The sequence below is a fragment of the Megalobrama amblycephala genome, linkage group LG18, assembly GCF_018812025.1.
Source record: "Megalobrama amblycephala isolate DHTTF-2021 linkage group LG18, ASM1881202v1, whole genome shotgun sequence".
NCBI classification, from domain to species: Eukaryota; Metazoa; Chordata; class Actinopteri; order Cypriniformes; family Xenocyprididae; genus Megalobrama; species Megalobrama amblycephala.
This window is the reverse complement of record NC_063061.1, coordinates 31940509-31954013: the sequence shown is the minus strand read 5'-3', so window position 1 is coordinate 31954013 and position 13505 is coordinate 31940509. Positions and strand designations below refer to the sequence as shown.

Genomic DNA, 13505 nt, shown 5'->3' with positions numbered 1-13505 from the left:
AACCACGGTGGTATCGCCGGCGATACCCTCAGACCTCAGAGTGTTAACAGATATACAAAGTTCTGAGTCTGCCCTTCAAAGGGGGAAGTCATAACATATATACCGTTCTGAGTCCCAGCTTGCAAAGCTGAGATTCTAACAGATACAACCCCGTTCTGAATCTGTCCTGTACGGGGATAGACATTGACAGATACATTCTTGTTCTGAGCCTCTGGTCCCACGATCTGAGGCTACAGCTTGTGAGGCAGCAACAGAGATGACCACGTTCTGAGCTTCCAGCCTGTGAGGAAAGAGACATTAACAAACACTACGTTCAGAGTTTCTGTCCAGCGAGACAGTAACGACATCGGCAACAAGGTTAAGCTCAGGAGAGCAAACCTTCACTCTAAGGTACCTTCATCTGTGTGTTCCAGATTGTTAAGGACCTTCTGCACCTATGCCAAGGGCCTCATCTGCGTGTTCCCTTTTGAGGGAACTCCCGCTGCGTCCGATAGGATCACTTTGGAAATGCCCCCAGCGTGATTGTGTCTGATGCATGTCTGTCAACTAGTCCAATGGCGAGAGTGACGTCAGGACCAGGAAAGAATAAATACACATCCGGCTAGACCGGCTTGAGCTTCAATTGCCAAAGCAAATCGATCACAGGGATGCAGTAAGTATTGGCAACGCGACCCAGCATCTCGTTCCCTTTCTCAGGGAACTGGTTACATACATAACCTGAGACATTCCCTTTTGAGGGAACTCATGCTGCGTCCAATAGGATCGCTTTGGGAACGATATACCAAAACGCGTAATCCCAAAATTCCTGTCCATGTGAAACTGTGGCACACTAAGACAGTAGAACTGCTGATCCTGGAGCGTCCAGGTCAAGGTCATAATATCTCAGAAAGGTGAGCAGCGAGGACCAACCTGGCTGCATCGCAAACTTCAAAAATGCATCGCAAAGTCAAAAATGACTTTGTAAGAACTCTAGTACTAAACCAATAGGGCAGTTGACTGGATCTACCTGTCGCTCATGACAACAAGAAGTGAAGAGTTTCCACTTCAGGGCATGTAGTTTCCTTGTGGAAGGAGCTTTGGAGTGAAGAATGGTCTCTACAACCTCAGTTGAGAGACCAGATTCTATGAGTTGGGCCCCCTCAGAGGCCAAACCGACAGGTTCCACATTTCTGGGCAGGGATGATGAATCATGCCCCCTGCCTGAGATAGGAGGTCTCTCCTGATCGGAATCCTCCAAGGTGAGCCATCGAGGAGAGTTACAAGGTCCGAAAACCATATCCGACTCGGCCAGTAAGGTGCTACTAGCAGTAGGCTATCCCTTCCCGGCGAATTTTCTTCAGAACTCCCGGGAGCAGAATCCAGTCCTCGTGGAGCTGGATGTGTCAGGGAGAACCAAAGTGGACATTGCGTCGTATCCTGAGACACAAACAGATCCATTTCTGCTTGGCCATAAATCTCCCATATGAGCTTCACCACCTCTGGGTTAAATCTCCATTCCCCTGGCCTCAGCCCCTGTCTTGACAGGATGTCTGCTCTTATATTCTGGGTCCCTGGAATATAGATTGCTCTCAAGGAGAGCATCTTCCCCAGAGACCACAGGACAGACAACAATAAATAGACAGAGACAGATTCACACAGGTCGCTTTGCTGAGGCAGAAAAGCTGAAGCTGGTCTGGCCGGATGTTTATTTATCCTTTCCTGGTTGTGACGTCACTTGCCCTGTGATGTTCACTCTCGCCATTGGACTAGTTGACAGACGTGCATCAGACGCAATCGCGCTGGGGGTGTTCCCAAAGCGATCCTATCGGACGCAGCGCAAGTTCCCACAAAAGGGAACTCTCAGATTTCATTAAAAGAAATCTTCATTTGTGTTCTGAAGATGAAAGTCTTAAAGTCTTACTAAAATGCTGACAGAACTATTATTTTTAGGTGAACTAAACCTTTAAGAAAACTCAATCTACATCCTCCATATTTTCAGGTCACAATTTCAGCTCCTTAATTGTGAAGTAGTTGTAAAGCTTCCTACCAATTCTCTGGCCACTGTAACTGACTGTGTTCCATTACAAATTCTAAATATTCTTGGATGGTTTTTATCACCACATAATTGCGTAGTCAGCCTCAAGCTCGTCTTCATCAACTGTAAAGCCATAGTCCCTTGATCCATACAAGTTATATTTCTGTGTAAATGTATTTAACAGACACATTTATAAAATGTTCCTTTTGTAGTGGTGTATTTTAAACAAGATAATCATTAAATCACACTTATGAATTGTAATTTGTATGGATTTTTGATTTACTGACCTGTGTGGTAGATAATACAGTTCATTTGGTACCCCTCCAGGACACATTGCATGTCTAGAGGGCTGAATCCTGTGTTTATTCCAGAGCTCTTCACATTCATCCAAGTCCTCCTGCAGAACAGAAGGAGGCACTGGTGGTCGTTGTTGCCATTGAAGTGTCCTTCATTCCTGAGCTCCCCAAAGAGTTCTATCCTGAACTGAGCCCTACAACACAAAAGTCCAGATACATCAATGACATGATAAAATTTGCTCTTAAATCATTTTGCATGTTATAGTGACAGAATGACTTTAATAGAAATAAATATTACAATGTACTAGTTGCAATGTTAACTAAGGCATCACTTTACAGACATTTCGTCAATGCTCAAAAATATGAAACAAACAAACCTTGCTTTTTTAAAGCTGGACCACCAAGATTCAATGCACTGGTTGCTCATTGATATCATTGGTACCAAACGTGACTTCTTGAGCCAGCATGGTAGTCTCCATGGTGATGACGGAGCATGTACTGTATCGCTGCCATTGTCCCATTTTCTGTTCCACAGTCAGTTTGTAGTCTCATGGTTACAAAGCCAAGCTGTTTTACACCAGACGAGAAGTTGTCAGGGTCATTGTTAGTTGGCCCAGAAGTAATGTCTAGAAAAACCATCAATGCATCCAGATATGCCGAACTCAAATGGCTTTCGTTTAACGTATCGATCAACATGCCAAATGTGGCAGTATGGGTGTTGGCTTCTGTCTATTTGTTCATTACAGTTTGTTGAGTGAGCCTATCATGGCTAAAGGTGTATAGTATATGGATCTGCCGTAGGGAGAATCACATTACGGAAGTACTGCCTTTTCTGGTTCCGCAGGCTGAGTGGCGTGTGGAAGAGACTCGGTGCTTGGTCCTTTATAGTATGTGGGAGAGTAGTTGTATAGTTTCCCATGACTGACGTATCTGCAGCCCATTCACAGGTAGGAACACGTTGTCTGGGGCGTTTGTCCTCCCGGTATCGGGTGGCTTGAGTAATGCTGTGTTCACACTGAATGCATCTGGGGCATCTGATTTACATGTTGAGTCAATGTAAAAGCGCGTCTAGACGTCCTGTGGCACGAATTAAGCGTCTAGCGTGGCGCGAATCGGCCGTTGACATGAGAATGGCGCGGCGCAAATTGAGCGTTCACGCGTCTGACGGAAATCGGACAATCTGGTAAGTTGTACCAGATTTGCATGATTGTAGCCATTTATACTAGCCCGCCTGCTAGCTAGCAAAAGCCGTCTGGCATAACTGAGCTAAATTGCTGCTACTAGTTTCCAACTGACGAGATGTGTTTATTCAGAGGATCTGTGCAGAAAGAGATGGAAGAGTCTGAGGGACACATATTTGAAAGAGAGGAGAAAGGAGACAGAGAAAAGAAGTGGGTCAGCAGCAGAGTCAGCCAAAAGATGGAAGTACTCTGCGGGAATATGGAGAGTAGGGACAGGGATGAGCAGACCGCAGGGTATGACCACCCAGATCAGGCAGAAGCAGCAGCAGGGCTATCAGAGACAGGAGGTGTGTTGACAAGTGTAGCCACACAGAAAAACTATTGTGTATATTTTAGGTGAACAACGAAAGGATCTCTCTAACCAGTGCAATGTGCAAATGTGTTGTATTAAATATGTATTATTGTCATGGCAGAGCCAGCTGATTTTTGGAAGGCAGTGAGCCTGGGTCTCCTGCTCAGGCTGGCCCATCGTCTGCAGCTGCTGTACCCACAGGTTTATTCATTTGCCGACATGCTTCCAATAAACAGTATTCATTTCTGCTCAATAGAGTTTATAGTTATTGCTCATTTGCACTGCCAGGCTTATTTGAGATTTTTAATACTAAAAATGTTACAATTTTGTTTTGTTTTCAGTTAACCTTTTCTGTGAACATCTTAAAATCAGGTTTCAGCTTTCAACCTTCTCAGTGCACCATTTTCTTTACAGTACCACCAACGAGGAGGAGGAGAAGGCCCCGGGAGGAGCCTATTAATTTTGAGAAGGAGCTGTTGGCAGCACTGAAATCCAGGCCTCAACCTCCTCCCTGCTCCGAGGACGAGCATTTTCTTTTGAATCTGCTTCTGTCCCTGCAGAAGTTGCCACCTCAGACGAAGGAATTCGTCAAATTTCAAATTCATAAATTAATTTATGAAAGCAGCACTGTTCTGCTTAATTTGGAGACATTGGAGCCTACAGAGTTTTTTTTTTTTTTTTTTTTATTAAATGAGGCAGCAATCTCTGCAGGGAATGAAACAGACTTTGTCTCCTTTCTTCTCTTTCATTTGTGTCACTCACTATTCCATCATCCCTCTTCCAATGCATGGTCCTTTTTATTCCTGTTTCACATGTAAATAGTTCAATTGTTATTTTTATATTATTAAAGTTATTAATATTATTAATAATATTCATTAATGTTAATTTGTCATTTTTATGTTTTTATTAATTCTATATTTGTAGTGACCAAAGGTTTGGTGTGTTACACAACAGAGTAAACCATTATATTTCTCACAGGAAACATTATTATTTTCATATTCCAGTCTGATTTTTTTTTTAAAAAAAAAGTAATTTTATTTATTCAGTAAGATTAGATTACTTATGGCAAACATTTGTTTATTTGTCATATGTCATATTGCAAAAACACAGTATAGCAAGACAACAAATAATTGTTTCTTTTTAAACAGACCCGTGCAAAAAATTATGTAAAGTTATACTATTTATCATGTTTTAATCACTTCACCTTATGAACTGTTGTGGACAACCTGCCACTCAGCAAAAGTTAGTTATGTGACAGTTATGACTCAGGAAATAAATAAATGTGCATGTTGTGATGGAGCTGATGAGGCCTGGAACCGAGGCAACAGCAGAGTCACATTGGAAGTGAGTTGAGGTGCAGCCATTACCTGCAAACAGGGAAAACACAGGAGAACAAGCACATTACAACTCAAGGTATGTTTATAAAAGAGATATAACTATATATAGATAGTCAAGCTCTTTGTGGTTTTGTGGGTGGCTCTTAAAAGAGTCATATTCAGTGGTCTGCCATGAGACTGCTCCCTCCGCAGAAAAGTGGGCAATAAAGGTGTCTTTCACCCAGAGTGCCTCTCTGGAGGAGTTATTGGCTGCAACCCGTCCCAGACCTGGCAGCGGTGGCCACAACTTCCCTCACTGCAGGTGCCAGTCTCGCTGCTGAGGACCTTATTAAATTGTGGAGAACACATGTTGCCTTCACACATTTCTCTGCAACTTCAGGGTGGACCTCAATCAGGCAGCGGTACAGCCTCCACTGCGCAGACAGCATCCCAAAGGCATCCTCCACCACCAGCCGGGCTCGGGAGAGGCGGTAACTGAAGATGCGCTTCTCTCTGGGAAGGACACGCCCAGGGAATGGCCGCATCAGGTTTCTTCGCAGTGGGAAGGCCTCATCTGCAACAAAGACATGGGGCTGGGGTCCTCTGTGGTCCACTCTGGGTATTGGATGGTCAGGTGGCAGATGGAGTGTGCCGCTACGAAGTGCCTAACTAAAGGCGGAGTTGACCAGTATCCCACCATCGCTTCGTCCTGCCGTATCCCCCAACATCAATCACCCAGAAGCAATTGTGTGCATCCACAACCGCAAAGAGAACTATAGTAAAAGTTCCCTTACAGTTGTGGAACTGGGATCCTGAGTTGGGGGGTGCCTTTAGAACGACGTGTTTGCCGTCTAGTGCTCCACAGCAGAGCGGGAAGTTCCACCGCTGATGGAAGTCCTCCGCAAATGGACCTCCAGTCATCTGTGGAGGGCACAGCCATAAACTCCCCCACCAGGCAGTCCCAGAAGGCAGTGACCACAGTGGGGATGATGCTGCAGACTGTGGAGACACCAACCCGGAAGCTGCTGGCGATGGTCCTGAATGAGTCCCCAGTGGCGAGAAACCTGAAAAAAAGAGTTATAAATACTATAAATGTACTTGTACTTATATAGTACTAAGTAATAATTATATAGACACTTAATGCTTTACTTTACTATATGCTGAGATTTGTTTGCTCCAGCATAGTGATGGGAAGTTCGGTTATTTTCCGCGAACCGGTTCTTTCGGACAGTTCGATTCAATAAACCGGCTGAAAAAAATAGGTTCACTGGTTCTTTTACTGGTTCAGCTTGCATGACGTTGTCTATCGCGGGCTGGGATGAAAAAACAAGTGACTTAACACATTCAAATATATAAAGTTAGTAATCATAACATCAGTCAACTAAAACATTATAATCTGAAGCGTTTCTTACAATTTAGTTTTGCATCTAAAGCATCCAAACACATACAGGCAGTGATGTGCAAACAAAGTTTTACAGTTATAAAGTGAATAAATTAGTCTTCATCAGAGCATGATCCTCTTCCGATTTATTTGTAATTAAATAAACTTACGTTTCGCCAGATTGGCCCTCTCATAGCATCAGTTGTCATAGTTAACCATTGCTCTGACAGTCATTACTGTTCTGTAGCTTCAGATCACACGCTGAATCACACATGCGCAGTATCATCAGCTCATCGGTTCTCAAATCGGACACATCCGAAAGAAGCGGTTCTCGGTTGTGGACTGATCCAAAAAAACAACTGCAACCGATTCTACTCGAGAACGAGATTGAGAATCGAGAACCGCAAGAGCGATTCAAAAGGAGTCGCTTGTTTGCTCTCTGTGTAGTTGGATTACATCATTTTTAATCTTTATATCACCTTGTTTAGAAATTAAATAAGCTGTCCATGGATTATTTATGAAACAAATAAATGTTTAGGCAAGGCAAGGCAAGGCAATTTTATTTGTATAGCACATTTCATACACAATGGTAATTCAAAGTGCTTTACATAAAGAAGAAGAATAAAATAGAACATGAATAGAAATAACAGTGATGATACATAAAAGATATAAAATACATTAAAAATGAAATAAAAACAGGAAAAAAAAATTAAAATAGGATGCAAACAGTTCGGACGTAGCACAGTGCTCAATCAACAAATGCATAGGTAAAAAGATGTGTTTTGAGTCTGGATTTGAATGTGGCTACTGTAGGAGCACACCTGATCTCTTCTGGAAGCTGGTTCCAGCTGCGGCTGGCATAACAGCTAAAAGCAGACTCTCCCTGCTTTGAGTGAACCCTTGGTATTTCTAAGTGAGTTGATCCTGATGATCTGAGTGATCTGTTAGGTTTATATTCTATGAGCATATCTGCAATGTATTGAGGTCCTAGGCCATTGAGTGATTTATAAACAAGTAACAGAACTTTAAAATCAATTCTAAATGCAACTGGAAGCCAGTGCAAGGACCTGAGGACTGGTGTGATGTGTTCATGTTTTCGGGTTCTGCTCAGAATCCTGGCAGCAGCATTCTGTATGAGCTGCAGCTGTCTTATGGTCTTTTTGGGAAGACCAGTGAGGAGCCCATTACAATAATCCACCCTGCTGGTGATGAAAGCATGAACAAGTTTCTCTAAGTCTTGACTGGAGACAAAGCATCTAATTCTTGCAATATTTTTGAGATGATAATATGCTGATTTAGTTATTGTCTTTACATGGCTACTGAAACTCAGGTCTGACTCCAAAATTACACCAAGATTCCTGACTTGATTTTTAGTTGTTTGACCCCTAGAGTGAAGGTACATGTTCACTTTGAGAACTTCATCTTTGTTTCCAAACGCAATGACTTCAGTTTTGTCTTTGTTTAACTGAAGAAAGTTTAGGCACATCCAATTTTTAATTTCATCAATGCATTGGCACAGGGAGTCAATGGGGCTATAGTCATTAGGTGAGAGGGCTAGGTAAATCTGGGTGTCATCTGCATAGCTGTGATATGCAATTTGGTTCTTTCTCATTATTTGGCTCAGTGGCAGCATATATAGGTTGAACAGGAGGGGTGCAAGTATTGAACCTTGAGGGACTCCGCATGTCATGGATGTCCACTCAGACTTATGGTCACCGATACTCACATAATAACCTCTCCCTTCTAAGTATGACCTGAACCATTTAAGGACCATCCCAGAAAGCCCAACCCAGTTTTCGAGCCTGTCAAGAAGAATGTTGTGATCGACAGTGTCAAACGCAGCACTGAGGTCAAGTAGAACCAGCACTGATAATTTACCTGAATCTGTGTTTAGGCGAATATCATTTATTATCTTTATGAGTGCTGTCTCTGTGCTGTGATGCTGTCGGAAACCAGATTGAAAGTTATCAATGTATCCATTCAAGCTTAAGAACTTGTTCAGCTGATTGAAAACAACTTTTTCAATGATCTTGCCTATGAAAGGAAGATTTGAGATTGGCCTGTAGTTGCTCAATATGGTGTTATCCAGATTGCTCTTTTTCAGGAGGGCTTAACAACTGCAGTTTTCAGGGATTTTGGAAAAGTCCCAGAGAGAAGTGAGGCATTTACCACTTCTAGGAGATCTGCTTCTAAACAGTTAAACACTCTTTTGAAAAAAGATGTGGGAAGTGTGTCAAGGGTGCAGGTTGATGTTTTAAGGTGCTGTACTGTTTCTTCCAAAATTTTACCATCAATTGCTTCGAAATCAGACATAATAGCTACTTTCTGAGGTTGTGATCTGATCTGTTTTACCCCAGTGCAGCTCAAGGATGTGCTGATCGCCTTTCTGATATTATTAATTTTCTCAGAGAAGAAGGAAGCAAACTCACAACATTTGCTGTCTGAGAGCATTTCACTGGGAATCTGACTTGGGGGGTTTGTTAGTCTCTCTACTGTAGCAAAAAAGAGTGCGGGTGTTGTTTAAGTTTCTGTTTATAATATTTGAGAAGAAGGTCTGTCTAGCTTTGCCTAATTCCACATTGAAAGCATGAAGAATATCTTTATAGATGTTATAATGGATTTCAAGTTTTGTCTTTCGCCACATGCGCTCAGCTTTTCTGCATAGTCTTTTCATATTTTGCACTGCTGTTGAGTTTCTCCACGGTGTTTTTTGTCTGCCACTTTTCTTCCTGACTTTCACAGGAGCAATGTTATCAATAACATTCTGTACTTTTGAGTTAAAAGAATCAAGGAGAAAATCAACAGAGTCTGCAGATATGCTTGGTGTTAAAGATATAGCCTTCATAAACAGTGCACTAGTGTTCTCATTTAAGCATCGCTTTTTGACCGAGACAGATCTAGCTTCAACAGTGGATGAAATGTTTAGACCCTTACTGATAATTAAATCTAGAGTGTGTCCACGATTGTGTGTAGGTCCATGTACATGCTGAGTCAGATCAAAAGTATTCAAAACGGTTATGATTTCTTTTGCCATATTGGATTCTGCATTTTCTATGTGGATGTTAAAGTCCCCAGTAATAGCAAAACAGTCAAACTCTGAGGAAATTGCTGATAACAGTTCTGTAAAGTCCTCCACAAAGGCTGGAGAGTATTTTGGAGGCCTGTAGATAACTATAAGTAAAATGCGAGGAGCACCTTTTAATACAATACCCAAGTATTCGAAAGACAAGTAATCACCAAATGACACTTGCTTGCATTGATAGACTTCTTTAAATAGAGCAGCAACACCTCCACCTCTCCTAACAGCTCTGCAGACACTCATAAAAGTAAAGTTAGGAGGGGCTGTTTCATTCAGGATTGTTGCACTGCAGCTGTCTTCAAGCCATGTTTCATTTAGAAGCATAAAATCTAGGTTGTTTGTGGTTATTAAGTCATTAACTAGAAGTGATTTATTTTTAAGTGAGCGTATGTTTAGAAGTGCTAACTTAACAGTCTTACTTTCTGTCTCTACAGTAGTCTTAGTTTGACGTGTAATAGGTAGCAGATTAAATGGGTTTGCCAAACGGTTTGAAAAGGCCTTAGGCTTTCTATAACGTAATAAAACAGAAATAGAGAAAGCTACAGGCACACTGGGTTCCCGCTTGTTCTGTAAACATTTGATAAAGTCACTGTTATCATAGCGGGGACCCGACACACATCACTGAGAGCTGTTATCGGTTGTTTTGATTCACCTAGAACAGATGAAGGAGGGTGAGGGCCCTGGTGTTGTGGCAGGGGCCGAAGAGCTCTCGCAGGAGGAGGGGGAGGTTGAGCTGGGCCCACAGGCTTTGTGGGCCCAGCTCGTTGTTTAGTTTGATGAATCTAATTAATTGTTTCCAATCTTTAAAAAAAATTAACTTGAAAGCACAACTGCACAACTTTCACTATATTGCTTTTTAAATAACATTATTTTTGAAAAATAAATTTGTAGAACTATTTCTGAACATTAGTTTGAATCTGTGTACAAAATATTATGTTCATGTTGGCATGTAGTTTATTATGTACAGTATTATGTACAGTATTTTATGCTATTAATCTGCTATGGTGTGTTTGGAAAAGCACAATAAACGTTTTGCATTTTGAATTAAGTCATAAACATATTTTCAGTATGTTTTATACTATTACACTGTCCGTTGTTCAACAAAACTTGACTAACGTGCTTTTCGTTCTCTTGAAAAATTACACGCATGCGCAGTATCATCATCTCACCGGTTCTCAAATCGGACATGTCCGAAAGAAGCAGTTCTCGGTTGTGTACTGATGGATCCGGAAAACCGCTGCAACCGATTCTTGACTCGAGAACGAGAACGGTGACAGGCCGTGTACGTTCGTTCGTGTACGCTGCGCACGCGCACTCATATCAGCTGCTCTGCTGCTCGTGCTCATCATCATCAGTTCTCTCACAGCAGATTAAGTCAGTGTACTGTTAGAGTAACTGAATAACTCTGGGATGTTGGTTTATTTCGAGAGGTAGTGTCAGGCACATAAAAAAAACCTGCTGGCATAACTGACCTGGTGTTTCGAAACCTCACTACCAAAAACTCCAATCCTATTGGCCGGCGACAGTCACATGGCGCGACCCGGAAGTATAAAGGCGCGCCTATGGAAGCAGTCAGTATTCATCGTCTTTGAGGGACTGTTCCGCAGACAGCCCTAAGCATGGTACAGAAACACAGAGTCTCGTTCCCTGTTCTCAGGGAACTATGGTTACATACGTAACCTGAGACGTTCCCTTTCAAAGGAAACTTCTACTCTGCGTTCGATGATGCAATGGGGAACAATATACAACTCAAACCCGTGCGTAGAGACGGGCATCCCGGAGAGCAGAACTCAGCTTGAGTGCTATGAACCCTCATATCGAGGGAAGTGTATTCCGCTCACCTAGGATCTTCTTAGTGCCTGATTAACGCACTAAGGAGGCTGTGCGCTAAACACCTGATTCCTCAGGGGAGCGCAAACCAGTCTAATGGGCTGAAACTCAGGAGGAGGCCTGAACAGAACCAATCACCGTGATCAGCTTAGGGAGCTAAGCACTATTACGTACACAACCCAAAGGGAAGTACAAAGCTCGCCTAACAGGTAGACCATGCAATGGGCAAACAATCATGGAGGCCAAAGAGGGGCCTACAGCATGACAAAAAATGGATATGAAATAGCAGAATATTCAGAAGGTGGCCTAGAGGAGCCACCCCGAACATCTGTTATGTTCTGGAGCAGACAGAACACTTCGTTCGGTTGCATGACACACTACCCAAGTAGTGTACTCTGTAAAAGCACCTTTTACTCTTTCAGCAAGAGAAGTACCACATACGAAAGAAGGCCTATACAGGGAACTTCACCAAAGAAGGCCTATACAGGCCTGTCACCTCGACAAATGCGTGGCATCAGCTCATGGCAGTGTTCTTAGGCACCAGAAATGATACTAACCGACACGAAGGAGGTTAACTACCATCCGGACCCTATGGCCAACGGCGTGTGTAAAGATCCTCAGATCAAAAAACACATCAACATATACCATATGTTGAGAAAGGTGGCCTATAAGGCCTAAAAACCTTTAAACATATGGCTTAAGTCCATTGGCCTTTACTAGGAGCATAAAAAGATCCACCTTAGACATCTAGGTGGCTGGAGCTCAACTAGCATATTCTCATAGGCTCAGTGAGACAGATGTAGTAAGAAAACCTAACCTCAGTAAGGTTCACTACAGTCTACTGAGGGGCTAACCACTCAGAGTACTCAGAAAACCTACACCATTCCTACAGCGAGAAGAGTACTCTAGCTGAACTCCAAATACTACACCGGAGGCCGAGAAGGAGGCCCTACCTTAGTATACATCTGGCATCAGCAAGTGGCTGCCACATCTAGATCACCAAAGAGCAGTGTATAAAACTTCCTCAGAAGAGATACACAGACGCTGCTTCCTGATGCAAAACAGGCCTGAAGTGGCCTGTTCGCTCAGGTCAGGCGTGCTCTTAAGGTGGTCGCAAACTGAGCCAACCAGTCAACTAAAAAGGAAGGCCTCATGAGGGCCAACGATCCTAGTAACAGGTGGCTTTACAAGCAACTGTAATGTATACCAGACTGTGCCAACAAGTAAACTGAAAAAGGAAGCTCCTGGGAGCCGACCAAATCAGAAACAAGAGGCAGCAGCCCGATTGGAACACTAGAAACACACACCGTGCCATCACGGGGACAAGAAAGGAGGCTGAAGAGGGCCTACCCATTCACGCCGCACATGGCAACAGCTTGCAGACAAGCACGTGGCTGCCAAATCTAGACCACCAAAGAGCAGTATATAAAAACTTCCTCAGAAGAGATACACAAACGCTGCTTCCTGACGCAAACAGGCCTGAAGCGGCCTGTTCGCTCAGGTCAGGCGTGCTCTTAAAGTGGTCACAAACTGAGCCAACCAGTCAACTAAAAAGGAAGGCCTAAGAAGGGCCAACGATCTTAGTAACAGGTGGCTGTATACCAGACTGTGCCAACAAGTAAACTGAAAAGGAAGCTCCTCGGAGCAGACCAAATCAGAAAAAAGAGGCAGCAGCCCGATTGGCAAATCTAGACCACCAAAGAGCAGAGTATCAAAACTTCCTCAGAAGAGATACACAAACGCTGTTTCCTGACGCAAACAGGCCTGAAGTGGCCTGTTCTCTCAGGTTCAAGCGTGCTCCTGAAGTGGTCAGATTCTAAGCACCCCGCACAACAGGTCAGCCAAGAAAGAGGCCCATAGGGCCTACTATCCTAGTGACAAGTGGCATTCGGCCATTGTAAATATACACTCGCAGACTGAGCCAACCAGTCAACTAAAAAGGAAGGCCTAAGGTGGGCCAACGATCTTAGTAACAGATGGCTTACAGCAACTGTAAGGTATACCAGACTGTGCCAACAAGTGAACTGACAAGGAAGCTCCTCAGAGCCGACCAAAT

The 13505-nt window shown here is 43.2% G+C and overlaps 1 protein-coding gene across 1 annotated transcript in view; it reads right to left on the bottom strand.

The window, feature by feature from the left end:
- Positions 1 to 135: 135 nt before the first annotated feature.
- Positions 136 to 13505, bottom strand: part of LOC125252300 — a 19069-nt gene continuing 5699 nt past the window's right edge. Inside the window, exons 2-7 of the mRNA XM_048165486.1 lie at positions 6129 to 6223; positions 5963 to 6011; positions 5359 to 5446; positions 5161 to 5210; positions 2334 to 2504; positions 136 to 280 (exon numbers count right to left, since the gene is read on the bottom strand). Of these exons, the coding sequence (XP_048021443.1) occupies positions 136 to 280; positions 2334 to 2504; positions 5161 to 5210; positions 5359 to 5446; positions 5963 to 6011; positions 6129 to 6223 (598 nt within the window). The remainder of the gene's footprint in view (positions 281 to 2333; positions 2505 to 5160; positions 5211 to 5358; positions 5447 to 5962; positions 6012 to 6128; positions 6224 to 13505) is intronic.